The 21,030-nt window shown below is 33.5% G+C and overlaps 1 protein-coding gene across 1 annotated transcript; it reads left to right on the top strand.

Annotated features, from left to right (window-relative positions):
• The first annotated feature begins 561 nt into the window (after positions 1-561).
• LOC147606015 (homeobox protein HD1-like) lies at positions 562-19,549 on the top strand. The gene is made up of 6 exons (XM_086792448.1): positions 562-1,043; positions 7,483-7,603; positions 7,796-7,974; positions 8,080-8,211; positions 19,203-19,326; positions 19,428-19,549. The coding sequence occupies exons 1-6, from the start codon at positions 702-704 to the stop codon at positions 19,547-19,549; spliced, it is 1,020 nt and encodes a 339-aa protein (XP_086648574.1). The 5' UTR covers positions 562-701.
• The last annotated feature ends 1,481 nt before the right edge of the window (positions 19,550-21,030 follow it).

Genomic DNA, 21,030 nt, shown 5'->3' with positions numbered 1-21,030 from the left:
TGGAGTGGGCACTAGGCGGTACTGTGTGACCCTGGTCCCTTGGAGTTAAGACAGTGGGCACTAGCGGTTGGTGGTGGGGGTACTTGTCACTTGAAACTTCAACCAAAACGATTATAGGCAGTGGGCACTAGGGTGTACTTATGTCACTATTCTAGGAAGTGGGCTGTAAGGGGTACTCGTAAGTTGTCACTTAAACTTCTATCAAATATAGGGATCTACTAAAATGCCCACGGGCTAATTGTGTTGTGTGTTGCAGGAGGAAAAGAGCTTGCACGTTCGGAAAAGAGAACAGACTCTTCAGCTCACAACTTGCATGGATCCAAAGAGACCTTGTAATCTGTCAACTCCACCAGCTACACATAAGAAAAAGGCATCAAAACAGACAATATAGCATATAGGGGAAAAGAGCACGATCAAGTGTTTGGGTGAGTTCAGTGGAGTACCTTTATCTTTGTTTGATACTACTGTTACCAAAAGTAAGGAAAAAGAGCAGCGGGGTACTTTTTCGCTGTTGTGAGTGCCGACTGTAGGCATCAACTCAGGCTCCCCCACTTACCGGTTATGCCATCATAACATAAAAACACACAATTATTATCATCAAGCAGCAGCACCACCGCAGCAAGCATCAACAAGACTAGTCCTACTCCGAGCTTCTAACTCTTGAGGACACAGGAAAGTGGGCAAGCTGCTAGCAAAGCATCATGTACCAAGGAAACCAGGTGAGTTTGGGTGTTGAAGGAGAGCAGGCGGCCGCCGGGTCTTCTTCTGCTGCGAGGAGGTCGCCTTACATGAACATGTACGAGGACCTGTCTTGTCCGTCCGCCAGTCTGAAAGCGAGCATCATCGCACACCCCCTCTACGAGCAGCTGCTGGCCGCCCACGTTGCATGTCTGCGGGTTGCCACTCCGGTCGACCAACACCACACTATCGACTCTAGCTTAACCAATTGCCACCACATCGCAGCGAAATACCTCGCGTCAGCTGGCGACCAAAGCTACGTCGGCGCTTCTCCCCACGACAGAGAAGAGCTCAATCAATTCATGGTAAGCAGTTTCTTCAATTAATTCGGTGCTTAACGTACTTCTATTTCCCGTGTAACTTGATTGGAGTGAAGCTGCGTATTGCCGGTTAATGGTAATTTATTAATATACCATAGACCTTAGGCTTTAGCTAAACCGAAATAAATCAAGCTTTAATTAGGAGCCAAGTTGAATACTTTGAAAAACGGTTTTTCTCTATAGAATCCTCTAGGCAAAGCTTGATTTTTCTTTATAGAAGATCTTAGCAACGCCTATTTTCCCGATTATTTGCAGCAGATGCTGCGTTTTTAAAACGCATATCTAGGAAATTCTTCATTGAGACGGACTATATATGTATATATTGGGGTCAAGTACTGATCAAATCTTTTCCAAGTAGATACCGATATTGGCACGCATGTCCTCCTTTGTACCTTCTTGGCCTGAGCATATTTCACATAGATTGCTCGGACAGCATCTAGAGTAAGAATTTACAGAGATGGTAGCTAATGTAAAGGTTACTTTTATGATGGCCATGGATAGTACCACATTCACTCACTATACCGACGAAGGTAGACTTCATTAGAAACCGTTCACATATTATAATCTTTTAATCATCGGTAACCTAAGCCAACTTTTTAACCACCGTAAACTTGCAGCCCGTCTCCTCGAATCTTATAATGAGTTGTTACATAATAAAAATGTTTAGTCTTATAATAAAATGTTACATAATGTTCTATGTGTCAACATTCCAATACCTCCACATAAATAGTAACTTAGACTTGGTGAGATATAAACGAGAAAAGAATGCATAGGCGTACACTTATTATTATGAAAATACCCAAATTGTCTTTACTTCTAATGATTTAAGGCACGCAACTCCAAGCTCAAACATACGTTTAGCATATTGAAAAGTTTAAACTTTGTATGCGTTGAGGAAAAACACTTTTTAGCCACCATCATCTTTCTTGAAAACATACATTATACATATAAACAAACTTAAAAATTCGTTTTTCACCTAAGCTTGAAAAATATGCAATGTCACCCATAGAGTATCATTTCACTCTATGTAGATACATACATGTGTGTTCGTATTGTGTGTGTATAAATACACACACACTCACACATATACATGTGTGTATAAATACACACACACTCACACACATATACATGTGTGTATATATATATATGTATGTATGTATGTATGTATGTATGTATGTATGTATGTATGTATATAGAGAAAGATACATCTATATATTTATATATATACATATAAAGATGTATATGTATATATATGCGTGTGTATATGTATGTGTATGTGTGTATGTATATGTGTGTGTGTGTATGTATATGTGTGTGTGATGTATATGTGTGTGTGTGTATGTACAAACATACACATATATATATATATGTATATGCATATGTTTTTATACATATGTATATATAATATATATGCACCAATGAACAAGAAATAATATTCCATTATTATGTGTAGTGGACTCTTACTAGGGATTGAAGTCGTGTTGATATATAGAGAGCGTCCAGCTTGATAATGTGTCATGCTGGTAGGAAGCCTTAGGAAACAAGTAGTGGTAAATAACCTTAACAAAGGAAACAAAAAAAACCTAAACCAAACAAAATTAAAGATAAAAATTGTAATGTTTTGTATGGAGATTAAAACCACTAACACAATCAACATCCCTGACTATGACATCAATAGAAGTACTCCAGTCTAATATGGATAACAAATTGTTTCAAAAACCAATACTTCTCATAGGGCTTATGTCTAATTTAAAAAAACAAGGTTTTTTTTTCGTAATCATGTCTTGCTTCACACACTAGCTCAACCAATTATATAGAACTCTTGGCCAAACTAGGAAGAAAATAATAGGACTCCAAGCTAAGGTTTTGAAAGATCAACAAAGAATATTACAATAATTGTTTATTTAATTATGGGTTGTATATATGTCTTGATTGAATTAGTGAATATATATGTTTTGATTGAATTAGTAATATATCATATGTATATTCATGGCATCAAATGGGATATTAAAAAAGTTTTCAAATTTGGTGATGATGTGGCATGTAACATTTTTCATATTCAAGAAGTCCCCAAATCAGGTGATGATGCAGCACGTTATATGCCACATCATCACCAAATTTGGAGACTCCTTGAATATACAAAATTGCCCATCATGCTATATATCATTGCAAAGGTATTAAAGAGTAGATTACAAATGTCTAAACTCCCCTTAATTTTGAGTTTATTTACAAAAATTTTACCATGCACCCATCTTTATAGACAGAGAATGTGTAGCGATCCTTAAAGGGGCCGATTTGAGTCTAAATTTTTCCTAATGATTGCATACAATAAGTGGCACATGGCTCCATTATTTCATAAGCATCTATGCCAAACTTTAAGAAGGTTTTATCTCATTAAACTAGAGTTTTCAAAGGGAATATTTTTTAACATTTCATGAATATCACCATTTTTTAGGTTAATTATTTTGGGTTAACGAGGTATAGGGTTAGGATTCAAACTTATGATTATGTAAATTATTCTATATGGTTTAAATGTGGTCTACACCATCTAATGAAGACATCAAAGGATATGCTTGCATCTTGCTTGTGGAAGACATCTCACCATTTAAAAGATTATATGATAAAGAAGTCACAAAAATTTTCCAACTAACCTATATAGGACCCCTTCGATGGAAAATTTTAGTTTGGAACTTCCTCCTTACATTTAATTTGATTATTAAATCTCATTGATAAAATACAATCCTTAGATGTGTGAGAAAAAGTCTTTCTAGATGATACTTGAATCCATATATCATATGGATGCTTTGTGGTCTTATATAGCATGTGTGTGCATGAATATGCATGTGTGTCTATACGACTTGGGAATTACTTAATAAACATAAGGTTGCTCTAAGGTTGAACTCTCATTGTATGTATGATAATTGTAAGACCATTGGCATGGATTCTTTATGGTTCCTATACGATATTTGTGTGCATGGATGCGCATAGGTGTGCTATAAGGTTGAAATCTGTAATTTCAAAATGGTTGTGTGAAAATACTATAGAATACACAACTGTAACTTTATTCAAGTTTTTAACATGTTTTGTTCTATTTATGATCAATCTGCATTGAATTTTTATGCTTTAAGAGCATTAAGTTTCATTAATATTTTTATTAGTACCACAAAAATTCTTAATCATGTGTAGCATAAATTGTAAATTTTGATTCATAATATATCCACAAGTATAAATGTATGCTTAACTTTTTCATCATTGTTCTCAATATTAATTACTAAACATAACCATAGATATTCCTCGCACATGAGTCCTTAGATAAATTACAATGGATAAACCCAAATATATAGTTGCCAAAAGAATCATTTCTTGGAACCAAGTTCTGAACTTGAGTATAGATGCTTGGTTATGTCATTGACCACTTTTGAATATGCGACATAGATTGTTTAAGAATTAACATGTGTATTTGTGGACACATAACTTCTAAACACAAAACCTACGAGGAGTTCATGGAAAAAATAGTTAAGCCTATGACCATCACTACATAACTTAGCATATCATTTAACTTAGATCTTCCGTTCAAAACGGAATCCAAAACCTCAAAATGGAGGAGTAGAGCTCCATAACAACAAATCAAATGCCTTGGTTATGTCCATGTGTAAGTTTAAACAAATGCTAAAGTATCATTAAGTTAGAACCCTTGAATTTTCCATAATAGAATTTTCTCCTTACACAATTACTCGTCTGAAAGAAAGAGGTGTCAATATGAATATTTCAAATGGGAATAAGTGTATTACTACTAGTCTAGAAGTGTACTAAATTTCTTGTATATTGATGCAACTTGTCATAAAATACATGTTGTGGTAGATTACTACCTTAAAGCTCTATACACCTAATTTGCACAAGTGGAAGGTTAGTATCCTTATCCTAGATGGAGCTATGTACACCTACAATATTAAATCAAATGTTAATATTTATCATTACCCTAGAGACAAGTCCACCCATGAATCATTTTGTAACATTTAAAAAACATAAAATAATTATATGTTTCTCACTATAATTATTATATTAAAATGATGTGATCATCTCCCTATTGCATCCTATGTCAACAATCACCATCATCAATCCATCTATCACTCATCTCTATGCATTCCACAAGTGTTGTATCTCATACTGAATTTGTTTCTTATCTCTTGGAAGTTCAATCTTGTCTTGATGATGATTCATGATAACTAAATTGACCTTGAAATAATACCATTATTAATATATCCATGAAAAAAGCCTTATATATTTCTAGATACTCCACTATAAATCTAGTCATCTTTTTCCATGGCTAGAAATACTCCAATAAAAATGGCATAGTCAAACTCTCAAATTTTTTGAAGATTTTTATTTTTTCATGATGTTTTGTTTTCAATTTGTTATAGATACTCCACTATAAATCTAATCATCTTTTTCCATGGATAGAAATACTCCAATACAAATGGTATAGTCATAATCCTAATTTTTGTAGATTCTTACTTTTTTCACGGTGTTATCTTTGGCCCTCTCTTTGGTTTTGAGTTGTTTGGTCAAAGATTTTTTTAGGATTCTACTTATATTGGGTGCTCTCTTTGGTTCTCAGTTTGTTTGATCAAAGTCTTTGTTAGGCTTCTACTTATATTGTTCTTATCCTCGATAGAATGTTAAGCATTTTTTAAAAACGATGCCAGTTTCTTATATGATTTTTTTAAAAGCAGGCTTTGGGGTTAATAGCTCTTTTTCTAGCATGATTTTGAGTAAATCATATGAGCAAGACCATCAGACTCATGGTATTATCACTTTTGGTAGGTATCCTATTTTTAATCATATATGGTACTATAGGTATCATCTATATACTTTTGGTGAGAGGAAAATCTTTGTCTTTCTTGTTTGAGGCATGTGTTCTATATTTTCTTGCCATGTTTTGACTATCAACAACTACCCTAATATACCTCAATATTTTAATTTATATACATCAGTGCTTTATTGATTTTCAATTGTGTACACTTTGATCTTTGACATGTGAGTACAATTGATACATATGTACTATTTTGTTTTATTTAAGGGTTTTGTTGAGTTCTTGGAAACATTGGAGCAAGTTGTACTACTCATGTTCTTTTGAGGAGCTCATTGTGGATGGCAAGCTAGTTATCACAATAAATTTTGAAATTCCCAAAAATAGTCATAGGTATTGAAGTTTGAAATAGATATAAGTCGAGTAATTAAATTTTGGAACTTCTCAAGGCATTTTGCAACTTCTCTGTGGGAAAACACATGTACACACATATGCACATGTGCTTGTATGCATGCATATACACACTCACATGCTCACACATAGGTGTATGCACACAAGTATGTATATACAAATATAGAAACATATAGGAACACCTCACGAACACACACCCACCTCCAAACATGCATGCATGCAAGTAAGTGTGTGTGTGTGTCACTTGAAAATATGTATCATGCGACTTTACTAGAGTAGTTTTGTAATTCTTTTTTTCATGACAAATTCATAGAAATGTACTTACATAATGGCTTGTTAAATTAAAAAATAAACATCTATATTGAAAAAGTGGGCATTTTAGATACTCAAAATTCATAGGTAAAGGATTTTCAAAATACCCCTAGAATTTAAAGATAAGAGATTTTCAAAATACCAGTTAAATTCACAAATCAAAGATTCTTAAACCAACCCTTGTATACTCAAAATTCATAGATAAGGGATCTTTTTCGTCACGCTGAGCATGATCTCCCCTCCCCATTCTTCTTGTAGCACCTTCTGTATGTAGAATGATAGCATGTGCTTGCATGACATGTACTATTAACTTGATAAAAAGGAAACCTTCTTCTCGTTGTATTTTAGATGCAAATAAACTAATGGATTTATTCTTTGAGTGACAATATTATTAAGTTTTCATGGTCTCCAATTGTATTTTGGGATTTATCGCAATTTGAGTATCAATAATAATAGCATTCTTACGAGTATTCTCCTTTTGATTAGACTGAAGACCTTCTCTGTGTGTGTATGTAGATTGACAAAAGAGAAAATTAATGTTTTCTTACATGAAGCTATAAGCATTCTTGATGTGTGACTATATGTAGATGACACTAGAATGTTGCTTATATCTGACGGAAAAACCATGAGTCTATTGAAGTATGATTTGACAAAAAAAGGTGGAAAAATGTAGTAGATCCTGAGTCGTTGTTGTCAACGAGCTCCTGCCTTAGTGATCAGTTGATGGGCCACCATAGCCAAGATGTCATGCCAAAAAATTTGATAAAACAGAAGACCACTTTATGCCTTGCTCGGGACTTGAGATTAGGCTCCGTTTTTAAGTAGAAAATACTATTACCTTCGGGTGGATGCATGATCGATGTTCTTCTGAACGTGTTATAGCTTACACAGGTGAACTACATTCTATTGCTGCAGTCTTTCAAAGAGCAGCTCCGAGAACACCTGAGCACAGAGGCTTTGGAAACGATCTCTGCATGCTGGGACATCGAGCAGGCCCTTTACAATCTCACTGGTAAAAAACGATAGAAGCGATAGAAGGTTGCAGTTCCTAGGTATTATAACATTTATTTCGGATTATAACCTTGCAGTTATGGTATTGTTGGAGGTTTAAGGACATATATACTGAATATCTGCTTAGGTTAATCTTCTACGGACCCTCATATACTTTGTTTATGTTAATTTTGGTACTTAATTATGTATGCAGGTGTACATGTTGGATCAGGAAATGACAGTATGATGCTTGAAGACGAGAAAGACATTGAAAATGAACTGATTAATTACAATGGCTCACGGCGTTCAGGGATTGGTGCTTTTTTTCCTTACGAAATTGAGAAGTCGTTTCTTGACCACGTTCGGACAGAGCTAAAGAACGAGCTGAAGAAGGCAAAGCTAAAAACTTTATATTGGATTAATTCATAATTGTAGATTGTACCAAAAAAAGAGAAAAAAAGGGAGTGTATTAATGGGCCTATGTTTCTCTCCCGGCAGGAGTATCGACCTAAGCTCAAGGATGTGCGTGACGAGATTCTGCGGAAGCGGCGTGCGGGTAAGCTACCCGGAGATACAACACACGTTTTGAAAGACTGGTGGACTGCCCACGCCAAGTGGCCATACCCTACGGTACTCTTTTTCCTTGAACTAAATGTGCTTTTCACATTTTAAGCCTGTACACAAAAGAATGACATGCCTTTCTTGGTGTGTCGAGAGAGAGATCTGTTTTTTTTTTTTCTCTCCCTCATGAGGTCTTATCCCATTCCCAGTGGCACGAGAAATTTTTCTTGGTGTGGTTAGTAGAGAGATCTGTTTTATACTTGATACTTGTAATTTACTAATGATTAGATATATAATAAAATAGTATTTTTTATAAACTATACTATCTCAAAAATTTAACACGCTTTATATCCTACTGATCTAATTTATTTTCACATAATGTTCGCTATTCATATATATTTTATTGCTAATTATTAATGTACTAAATTATGTACAATATTTTGAAAAAAGATGGGGAAAGAAAAGGAGTTTGAGAGAAAGACAAGAAATATATGTTTACGGATTTTTCCTCTTAAATTTCTCAAAAATATATTTCATAGATTATGCTTGTCTTGGATTTTTCAAGAAAAAGCTATCCCTAATGCCTACGTTTATAAATTTCCCAATAGGGCTAATACTTAATGTGCTCTTAATGTGCTAATACCAAACATTATGAGAATTTTATCCTTCTCTCTAATAGCAAGCAACCATCCTAGAAGTCCAGAAAATGCCAAATTCCCTGAATGTTCAGCTCATTGCCTCCTAGTATTGCAAAAACAACAAAAGGTGAAACATAGAGACCATTAGGTACAACACTAAATCTGCTTTTAACATTTAAGCCTGTAAACAAAAGAATGGCATGCCTGGTGGGGAGAAAGAGAGAGAGAGAGATTTGTTTTGTATATGATACTTGTACTTTAGTAATGATCAGATATATTATAAAATAGTATTTCATATGAACTATACTATCTCAAAAATTTACCACACTTTATATCCTATTCATTTATTTTATTTCCACATAATGTTTGGTATTTATAAATATAAAATTGGTTATTATTAATGTACTAAGATGGGGAATGAAAAGGAATTTGAGAGAAAGAGAAGAAACACATAGAAATATGTTTATTAAATTTTCCTCTTCAATTTTTTAAAAATATATTTCATAGATTATGCTTGTCTTCCATTTTTAAAGAAAAAGCTATCCTTAATGCCTAGGTTTGTAAAATTTCCAATAGGGCTAATACTAAACATTATGAGAATTTCATGTCCTAATACCAAATATTATGAGAATTTCACTTTTCTCTCTAATAGCATATTCACTCCATAGGTAATTAATTAATAAGCCCTATCATTAATTAACACCTTAGTCTATCCTAAAGTATCAAAAGTTAAACCTTGGTTTTTTAATTTTAAAAAACATTAACCTAAGATTGAATGTATTTTTCTCTCTCTCAATCGCATTACAGAACACATTTTTTCACTCTCTGTCATGCAACATTTTTATCTTTTGTCTTTACTCATAGTGTATCTGAATTCTCTCTCTCTCTCTCTCTCTCTCTCTCTCTCTCTCTCTCTCTCTCTCTCACGCGTGTTGAGCAGATGCATAGGTATTGGATGTGTTTTTCTTTTTTGCTTTAATTAACATTGCAACACTCTCTCTCACACACACACATGCATACACACACTTGGAGGTAGACAACCTCACAAGATTTCATCCAGCTTGAGACTTTATAGGTGAGCTTCTACCCTAGTAACCGCCTTAAAGCATCTAAAGCTTTCTCATCTAGAGATTTTGCCAATTATTGTTCACTATAGCCTACTAAGGTTTTGCTTCACAGCCATATTTGCAAGCAAACATCCTAGAATTCTAGCAAATGCCAAAGTCCCTAATTATTTAACTCATTTCTTCCTAGTATTGCAAAGCCAATAGAAGGTGAAACATTGATACCATTAGGTAGAACACATAAACAAAGAGTTTCCTTTCACTATATAAGCTTCAAGAGAGATCAAAAAATATCTAAGTATATCATGTGTGCTAATCATTTAGGGTTTCTAATTTAAACGTTGAAAAAAATTAAACATTAACCTAAGATTGAACGTATTTTTCTCTCTCTCAATCTCATCACAGAACCAGTTTTTTCACTCTCTCTCGTGTGCAACATTTTTCTCCTGGTTTCTACTCAAAGTGTTTCTAAGTCGTCTCTCTCTCTCTCTCTCACATTGAGCGCATGCATACATATTGGACATGTTTTTCTTTTTTTATTTGATGAACATCACAATGCTCTCTCTCTCTCTTATTGTTCATGCACACAACGTTCACAAGCTTTCGTCCAACGTGAGAGTTTATAGGTGCGCTTAAACCCTCATAGCCACCTCAAAGCATTTAGAGCTTTTGACAATTATCGTTCACTATAGCCTACTATTTGCTTCTTATTATAGCCTAAGGTTTAAAATGCACGTATCTAAGGTTCCTTCCATCTCAACTATAATTAATGTAAAAAAACATTTGGGACCCAGATTAGCAAGCAACCATCCTAGAATTCTAGAAAATTCCAAAGTCCCTAATTGTTTAATTCATTGCTTCCTTACCTTTGCGTCCCAGTATTGTAAAGCCATCAGAAGGTGAAACATTGAGACCATTAGGTAGAACACATAAACAAGGAGTTTCCTTTCACTATATAATCTTCAAGAGCACTCTAAACATATCTAAGTTTCTTATTTAGAAACTTAAAAAAATAAACATTAATAACCTAAGATTGAATGAATTTTTTTCTCTCTCAGTCTCATCACAAAACACGTTTTTTCACTCTCTCGTGCAACATTTTTCTCCTTCTCTGCTCATAGTGTATCTCTCCCTCTCTCTCCTTTCATAGCGCATGCATATGTACTAGACGTGTTTTTCTTTTTTTCTTTAATTAACATCACATCTGTCTCTCTCTCTCTCTCTCTCACACACACACACAGCGCATGCATATGTACTAGACGTGTTTTGCTTTGATTAACATCACATTACTGTCTCTCGTTCACTGAGCGCATGCATACGTACTCGACATGTTTTTATTTTTTGCTTTGATTAACATCACATCTCTCTCTCTCTTTCTCTCTTTGTGCAGGCATACAACGTTCGCTTCTCTCTCTCTCCCTCTCTCTCTCTCTCTCTCAAAAACACACACACACAGAGAGTACACAAATGAAAACTGGGAGGCAGATAATCCCACAAGCTTTCATCCAGTGTCAGACTTTATAGGTGTGATTCAGCCCGCGTAACCATCTCAAAGCATCTAGAGCTTTTGCCAATTATCGTTCACTACAGCCTACCAAGGTTTTTCTTCCCAGTATAGCCTAAGGTTTAAAATGCAGGTGTCTAAGGTTCCTTCTCTCTCAACTAATTAATTAATGTAGGAAAACATTCGGGACCCATATATTAGCAAGAAACCATCCTAGAAGTCCATCGACTTCCAAAGTCCCTAATTGTCTAACTCATTGATTCCTAGTATTGAAAAGTCAATAGAAGGTGAAATATTGAGACCATTAGGTAGAACACATAAACAAGGATCTTCATTTCACTATATAATCTTTAAGATCACTTAAAAAATATCTCAGTATATCCTGTGAGCTAATCATATAGGATTTCTAATTTCAACATTCAAAGTAAATTTAGATAAATATAGTTCTGTAATAGGTTTTTCTAATAGCATGCATATTGCTTAGGCATACACATGTTCTTACACAAGAGAAGAAGGTGTCCCACAAATTTTAAGGAATTTGAAGGATGCATTTCACAGCATTGTTTTCTCTTTGATAACCTTGAAATTCAGTTGGCATTTATCATTCCACTTAAAGTAGGATTTTAACTTTTTCTAACTGGTCAAATGGCCTCCTATCTTAGAGAAATGTTAAATATGTTTTCTCTTCTATTCATGAGAAAAGAAAGCTTTTCACTTCCTTGAAGCTTTTGGATTTTTCCACTCTAACGCTACCATTAATTTCTCTAAATCCATGTGTATTCCATCAAAGGATATCACACTTGCCAAATAGGTAATGTGATCTTTTGGAAAGGAGCTTTGAGGCATTTTTGCATATACTTTATTATCGCTTAGTTTCTACAAGTCTTTTTGTAGATGATATTCATGCTTCTATTTATTCTTAGATAATATAAAGAGATATGATCAATGAAAATGGAAAACATCACTTAGGTATTTGAGTGTTTAACAATAAGGTATAGTGCATAAATTTGCTACACATGTCTTGGATGAATAATTGACATATGTGATCCCAACTTCTATATCCATTGATGTACATGGTTCTTCTACATGAATTACATGCTTACCTCCTCATCTTATTGTGTACATTATTTCTGTCTATATTTTTCCTTTGTGTGTTATATTCATAGCTTTATTAATTAATTAAGTCTTATATAAACTCAAATTAGGAAAACATTTAGGGTGGAAATTTATCCCAAAGGCTAATTTTTAAGGGTCTTGTAAAATTCTTGGAATATTTTAAACCAAAAGAATTAGTAGTTTTTTAAATATATTAGACCAAGGTAGCATTTTTAGGTAGATTTTAGGGGAAAAATCACCAAATTTACACTAAAAGTGAGCATATATCTTGAAAATTTTCAATTATTTGTCAAAGTTTCCTACAAAGCCTACCTTTTATTAATGAAAGATTCACCAACCCATATCTACTTTGACCGTAGGATATGATCCTTATTTTTTTCGTTGAATCCAATGCTCCTTATATTGTATTTACACACTTGTCTCTAAAGGTTCACCTTCTGTATGTCTATATTTTCATGCAAAGTATAGTCATTTCCACATTCATAAAATGTTTTTTAGTAGCTACAAAAGTGGACTTTCTTCCATTGAATTGTAGTAGACAAGCTTGTCTAAGCATCATTAAATATTGTGTCATATGCATTGGCTATCACTTGCTATAGTTAATCATTACAAGTTCCATTCTTAACATTAATGCCTCGTACCTATGACTCATAACACTTCAATGCATTGTCTATTATGGAATAGGAAACTCATAATGCACCATTAGAAAACGTTTTTAAAAGAGACCAAGATCTACAATTTAATGGCTTCTAGAAGAGGTATAGGTGAAGACATAGAAGCATGGATTAAAAAATGACAACTCATAGGTAGTGATGAGATTTGGTGAAAATGGGTGCTTCAAGTAGGAATATGTGTGACCATGTCCTATTATGTGGGATGAGCTCAAAGGACATGTTGACTAGTCTTATTCTCTACTCAATACTCAAGCAAGATATATAAATATATTCTTCGATTGTTGTAGGAAAATTACATTATGTAGCAATATACATATAATATTTGGAACTGAAAAATCATGTCTAGGTCTCGAGGATGATGTTCTTACAAACATGTTTATGGGAGGTTTCCAAGGATAAAGATATCACACTTCAAATTAGAGAAAGCAAACTCATGGGTGTTCTTGATGCAATTGATAAGGAGAGAGACTATGAATATATCCATTCATTATAAAAGAGAAAGATGGATGAGCATCATTTTGCAAACATGAAAGAAAGATTAAGTGTGATAATTTTCAATTTTAGCATTGGAAAGAAAAAAAAGTCAGTAGGACCATAATTGCAAACTTCAAAGATAAGGCTAGTGTACAAATTAGTCTCAAAATATCTTAAACTAGGGATGTGTATCATGGTGTAATGATATAAAGCAAACCACAAGCGTGGTCAAATTGATCTTACTTGGGTGTGGCCATCAAGGTTTGCATGTACTAATAGAGTTTTTCCGTAAAAATATGGGTTTTCTAAATCTCGTAATGCTTGAATGAAATCTAATGGAGACATAAGTTTGTAAATGTGTTTTTGGGATCCCAAAAATTGGACCAATGAAACCTTGAGAGGTTTAAATTTCCCCTGATTAGACTCACTTGTGTCAATTTTTGGCCATACCTTTCTAATGAAACCCAATCAAGTCTAATCAAGCCCATTTAGTTCTAATCAAACCCAATCTAGTCTAACTACACGCAATTAGGTTATCTAATTGAGATTAAATTTGATTATTTAATTCTGATAAATTGGGCAATAAATACAAGACTTTAAGCCCAATCAAGGCTACTTACACCCAATTAGGTTATCTAATTGAGATAAAATGGCAATATCTCACTTCGATAAATTGGGCTATAAATAGAAGATTTTAATCCCAATCACACCCAATCCATTTATCTAGCCAAGATAAATCTAGTCTAAGACTCCCAAACACTACCGTAATTGGATTTATGTCAAATGGCCTATTGTGAATATCCAAATCAGTTATCAGAACATTGAATCCTAATGTCTAAATAACACTTTAAACCCTTGTTGCTGGGGTTTAGAGTTTAGTTCCATGTATCCATTACAAGTTGCAAAAAAGAAGGATTTATGAAAGTGTGAAACAATCATGTAACCAATTCTTAAAGTTACTGCATGGTTTATGAGAAATTTCTTCCCATACATATCATTGCATCTTTCAAATTTTAAAGCAATATCTTTAAAAAAAGGCTCACTTGATTTCAAATAGATGGTAATTCTTCATCAAGTACTTGCTTCATTTAAGCTATTGAAAATATGCCATTAAACCGTTAGCAAGTATGTCTTTTTCTTTAATGGACTAGGTGATCTCCCCCTCCTATTTTGCTTACTGATTGGGTAATGGGTAAAATTTGACTAGACTTTCATGAGGTTTAGTAACTTCCCAATACGAATACACAACAAGGTTAGTTGAGCTTTTTGGAACCTAAAATGTTTTTTAATTATCTTTGTTCATTATCGTATTCAATTTCTCACCTATTTTTGACACTATGATGGCCTTTTAATCAAGCTTTCCACCAATACCCAATTTCACCTTTTCTTTTGGCTTGTATGGCTTGAAACTTATCTACTTCCCTTCAAGTTCTAGTGATTTCCTTGTTTCTTCAAGGTGAGGTGTCTCATTTCACCTAGATCTTGTTATAGGCCTTCTAAATAGCTTGGGGTGGCTTTCTATCTAATGCTTTTGCTTTTTGTTTGGGAGATATTTTAGTCCTTTTTGTAACTTTACACAACTCTGCCTAGTGGATTTTAAAAATTCTTTTAAAGCTTACCAAGCATGATGATTATAGTTTTTCTATGAGAGGATAACTTGGAAGCGGCTAAAACCACAATGGGAAAAAATAGGCAAACAGTGGAACTTCACTTCTCACTTTCGTAGCAAATGGGTTTCGAGTATGTATTAATGTGCATGACAATAGCATAATTCCAACAAAGGAGGAGATGTCTCTAAAATTGGAGTCCATTTGAAGAGTTTCTGGCCCCTAATGGACTTGTCCATAGAAATAACCCCAAACGACTAGATATGTTTTAAATTTTAATGGGTTTTGTTGATGGATAGTTATTGGGACTTGAGAGAAGAGTAGAGGTGGGCATAGATTCTTCATTAAAAAGTGTTTGATTAAGGAACTAAATTTATGTAGGAACTCAATTAATAAGACATCATGCATTATGAAGGGTATATGAAGGTATTCTTATCCTTAATTAATTGAAGTTATTATTTTTTAGTTGCATACTTGGGATGATACATTTCTAGTTTTTCTTGTACAAAAGAGGCGTCAGAGTGGATCTTAGCAAGGCCAACACTATCCTTTTAAAAACTCAAGGGAATCCCAAGCGAAGAAATTAGCTCTTGGGGACTATAGTGAAATTAACAAGAGGTGAAACAAAAGCCTTACACATAAATCATGGCCCTGACAAGACCAAGGAGCAACCCGTTAGACCACGCTACATGGGAAATATGAAAAAAGGGTTTTATCTCTGTCATCAATGCTTTGGACAATTGATGTGCCCACTCCACCACCACTTACAGAGTGGGATCCTTGTGGATCTCAAGGCATGTGGGATTTGTTTCCTTAAATCAGAGGTACATGGAATCTTCTGGTTTATCATCATGCATGCAAGGGAGATCCATAAAGTCTTGTAAGTGGGTTTTCTCTATGTTGCAGCTACTATTTATGCAACATGTGGTGGATCATATGAGGGAGTAAATTTTGGCATGGGGATATAAATCCACTTAGGATATTGTGAAGTCCATTATTGATATGTTTTATCTTTGAGATTGTGAATAGGAGAGTGTTTTCTTTAGTCTTTAAAGAGACCTTTTTGTCCATTGGAAATCACCTTTGTACATGCAAATCAACCTATAGTCTTGGCTCCATGCTTTGTGCTATTTGCTTAACCTCACTAAGGGAAGTTGTCTGGTCACTTAAAGAATACAGCTTCACATGTTACCTCTATGCTAGTCTTCAGAATCACCTTTGTACATGCAAATCAACCTATAGTCTTGGCTCCATGCTTTGTGCTATTTGCTCAACCTCACTAAGGGAAGTTGTCTGGTCACTTAAAGAATACAGCTTCACATGTTACCTCTATGCTAGTCTTCGGAATCAAAATTTTGATTGACCCCTTTTATATGGAGTGCTCAATGTACGTAGAAGCTATCTTTGGGTTATTTCTTAGCAATTATTTCTAATGTTGGAAGTATAATGTGCATGATAGATGTATGATCATTTCAAAGTGTTTTAAACCAAATCTCAAAGATAAGAGGATCCCATTTTTTTTTGCTTTTCAATGAGGTTATGGGTGAGATTAAAGCTAAATTTCATGTTTGTGATTGGTATCAATATTTTGAGGTTATTAAGTATGCTCACAATGGCTAGACCAACTTCCCACTTGATTTCATAGGCCCACAAGGCTGCATTTTTTGGATTTTTCACATAACGGCAATTTGCCTCTCTTAGTGGCGGAGATAAAGGATAGTCTTTAAGGTTGAGATTTCTATAAGAATTGAGTTTCGACTATGGCTGAACCAATGCATTTTTATGGCAATGAACTAGAATATGTACATGGTTTCTTGAAGTATTTGAATCATCAATGCAAGTTTATTGACCTTGATAGGAATGCTAAGGTAGCTCCCATTATTAAAATTTGATAACATCTCCCTTTCATGGTTTAATGGGTTTCTAAACCATGTATAACCTAGCTAAAAATGCCTTTCATAAGGATTTAATAGATGCATTCTAGCATAGAAGGACTAGAATAACTATTTATTTCATGATTTGATACCAATACAAATAAGTAGGAGTAACATGTATTAGTGAGGAGTCTTTGGGATGCATTGATCAAGGATATTATGCTATTACCATAATGAGAGTTTCTTGCCAAACTTGAACCTATTTAAAACATATTTTTACGTCATGAGAAAAAAGTACTGACGTGAATGAATTTGCATGCTTAGTTGTACATCAACATTGACAGAGACTCCTAGATGTGGACTCCATGGGTGTATATATTCCTAATAATAATGATGGTGTTGAATTTAGACAATCTTTAATGGCTTTATAATTTTATGTGCGGATGAGAAGGCTAAGCTAGGTATTGGTAGCTTTGATGAACATGTGCTTTTTAAAAGCATTGATAGGTTTGTTTTCCTTAGCTTTATGTGATGTGAGCATGATGTATGTATCTATGGTTAATCATACTTTTCTGAGAACACATTTATGTGAGGTAGAGTGGTAAGATGGGAGGTCTATACCCTAGTTCAAAGTTTAGTCTATATGAGAGAGGTGTATACCCTAGTTAAAAGTTTAATCTAAATGAGAGAGATGTATACTCTAATTTAAAGTTGAATCTAGTTAGGGTCTTTTCATGAGTAAGACTACAACATAGGTTGTCATAGCATACTTGGAGGACAATCGTATGCAAGGCTAGGTCTTGTAGTAGCTGATAGTACAAGGAGAATTTACATAGAGAGAGAACCTTGTTCTTGTGGAAGGGGATTGCTTATGTATGTTGGACAATGTGACGTTTCATGGTGTTTTCTTTTCATTTCCAATTTTGTTTTTTACAAATATGTAAATCAACAATGAACATTTTTTTGCATGAGCCATTTTTATGAATTATAACAGTAAATGTAAGTGGAAAAAATTTCTCCTCTTGATTGCAAAGTGACATGATCACAATATAAGTTTGTGGATTTTTTTTAATTATTATCAAAATGAAACTAATATGTAGAATCCAGTATATTGATCAAGAAGCTATTCCAGAAAGGATGTTACATGTAAAAAAGAAAAAAAAGAATGATTTACAAATGAGAACATACATTTTGTGTGCACAATTTTAGCATTGATATTTGCTCTTTCATTTTAAAAACTTAGGAGAATGAAAGTTGGGTATTATTGTTATCATTATAGCTCGATTATAAAATATTCCAATAATTTTGAGATTGTTAAACTTTTTAGATCAATACTTTAAAAAAACAAACATATTTTTATATAGAAAGTGGAAATACGTAACCTATTTTTATATAGAAAGTGGAAATACGTAACCTATTTATTTTCTACTAGCTAGTTTACAAGTTTAGAAATCAAGATAATAAAACTTTAGAAAGTTTATTAAATTCATATTTAAGTGAATCTAGATACAATATGTTATTATCTTCTTAGAAATATCATTGTTGTTTGTAGTATAATTCTTTTGAGTTGAAGGCTTGCCCTTACCATATAGCCTTCTTTTGGACCCATTTTTGGATTATACACTTGGATTTGTGAATGTTGACCGAATAAATAAGGTTTTATTTGGTCTTGAATGCTTCATGGAAAATTTTAAGAGTCTTGTTAATTGCTAATAAAAATATGTCCTTATTTTCAGTTATAAAAACCGATTTATAATGATATTTTAATTAGGGAAAACCAATTATACTATAAGTTGTCTTTTTTCTCATTGGCTAGGAATGTTTTTTTTTCTAGCATTGGTCTTGTTTATTAATATGCTATGTATAAATTTCTTAACTTCTATAGGTTATCCTTTAAATAATAAGCTACTAGGTTTTTTAGAAAGATTTAAATAGAACTAGATTCAAACTAATTTCAACTTGAGAAGTATATATTTATTTTTGTGCTATGATGGGTATAATATACTTATGTGCTTATTCATGCCAAATAAATATTATAGCTAATCATGTTTATACCTAGCCATCATGTGAGTACACATTTTACCTAACCATGTTGTTTTGATGTAGTAGGAAGAACAGAAGCTACAGCTAGTCAAAGAAACTGGTCTTGAAATAAAACAAATTAATAATTGGTTTATCAACCAACGTAAGAGAAATTGGCAATCACAGAATAACAATCTCCACACTTTTACAAGTAAGAACGATACTTGTACATGTCATCCTTGTAATAAATAGATCTCCATTAATTTTTCTATTACATGTTCAAGTATTACAAATGAAACTGTGTTTTTGTAGGTGATGAAGGCAACATGGATACATCAAATTCAGTAAATGTCTCATTATCTTTAAATGCTGACAAGCAAGAATCTTCAAGCAAGGGCTCAAATAGGAATATAATCCATCATCTATGTGAATAGGAAAAAGCAGTACTATAAACATCACCATCTTAGCAAAAAGGAAACATGTCTTATAGACAAATGGTCTTAATACTTTCCTTTGTTCTTCCTACCCCTTTTAATAATTCAAGGGAGGATGAGTGGCCGAGATAGTATGACCATGTGCATGCTATTTTTGTTTATTGTGTGTGTGTGTGTGTGGCTGAGATAGTAATATGGGCATATGCATGTTATTTGTGTATATTGTGTGTGTGTGTGTGTGTGTGTGTGTGTGTGTGTTTGCATGTGCGTGTGTGCGTGTGTGCGTGTGTGTACTGCGTGGGTGGGTGATATAAAGAGAGTAAAAAATAGATGATCTATGATATTATTATATTTTTTATGAATAAATGATTTAGTTTTAAAATATTGCTAGATACATCTTAGGTAAATCCTTTCATAAATTTGGTTTATGAAAAAATTGTATCTCATATGTTTAGATACATCTTAATAAGTCCTTTCACAACATTTATTATATGTTTAGATACATCTTAATAAGACCTTTAAGAAACTTATTTATTTGTTGGATAAATGAAAACATTGTATGTCATACACTTAGTTCTTAGATATCTTTCTCAACAAAGGTACTAATAATAGTAATTAGAATCGCTCCCACTCATCCTCCCCCCTCTCTCTTTCTCACACACATGCATACATACATACATGTATTCATGTGTGCACATGCACATACCCACACAATCATTATAATTCTAAATAAAGAGAGGGATTTAATATCGTCAAGGTTGTCAATGGAGTTGTTATTAAGTCACTATTAGGTAATTAGGAAAAATCCCAATTCCTAGAATGACAGTGTTTAGGGATCTTATGAACAATTTTCATGAAAACATAGGTTTTATGGCATAAATAACTACATTTTGGACATTAAAGCATGCAAATGATTTAATTTGTGATATAAAACATAGTCAAATTCTCCCAATATTAAGTAAGAAATCTACATGTGCACACATCACCGTACTCCTCCCATGGGGAATTAGATACTGAAAAAGATATTCTACTTGTCACATTGAGATTTATAGTCCCAAAATGACACCATTGCCATTTATCAAGGGAATGAAAAAAAACAAAATGGTTTTTAACAATTGTTTTTAAATTGAGGGAGAATGGCAGTGGTGCCATTCTTCCTCAATTTTGGTAAAGGAATTAGAAAATACAAAATGGTCTCTTGCAACTGTTCTTGAATCTATGCACAATCCTTATTAGAAATTGGTTTAGGTGCACACACTATGAAATGCAAATTTTGGTAGCATGAGCAGTTATAATCTCAAGTGTATTTGTGGTGTTCATAAACATCATCAAAATATTAGATCTAAGAACTATTGTTCTACAATTGTCACATTCAAATAGTTTAATAAATGGTCATTATGCCGTTATCATCATTGGATGACCTTAGTGTTAAGGGTTGGATTACATTATATAAAAAATACAAGTTTCAAATGCATAGACTA

This window comes from Cibotium barometz, chromosome 58 (genome assembly GCF_041138505.1).
Source record: "Cibotium barometz isolate CiBa-2024 chromosome 58, ASM4113850v1, whole genome shotgun sequence".
Classification (NCBI taxonomy): domain Eukaryota; kingdom Viridiplantae; phylum Streptophyta; class Polypodiopsida; order Cyatheales; family Cibotiaceae; genus Cibotium; species Cibotium barometz.
Note: the sequence above shows the minus strand (reverse complement) of the source record. Positions and strands in the feature narration are given on the sequence as shown.

Bases quoted from the DNA above. Each gene is read 5' to 3' on its own strand.
- LOC147606015 (XM_086792448.1), top strand. From the start codon at position 702: ATGTACCAAGGAAACCAGGTGAGTTTGGGTGTTGAAGGAGAGCAGGCG. The intron at 7,604-7,795 runs GTAAAAAACGAT...TTATGTATGCAG, and splicing joins GGCCCTTTACAATCTCACTG to GTGTACATGTTGGATCAGGA. The intron at 8,212-19,202 runs GTACTCTTTTTC...TTGATGTAGTAG, and splicing joins CCAAGTGGCCATACCCTACG to GAAGAACAGAAGCTACAGCT.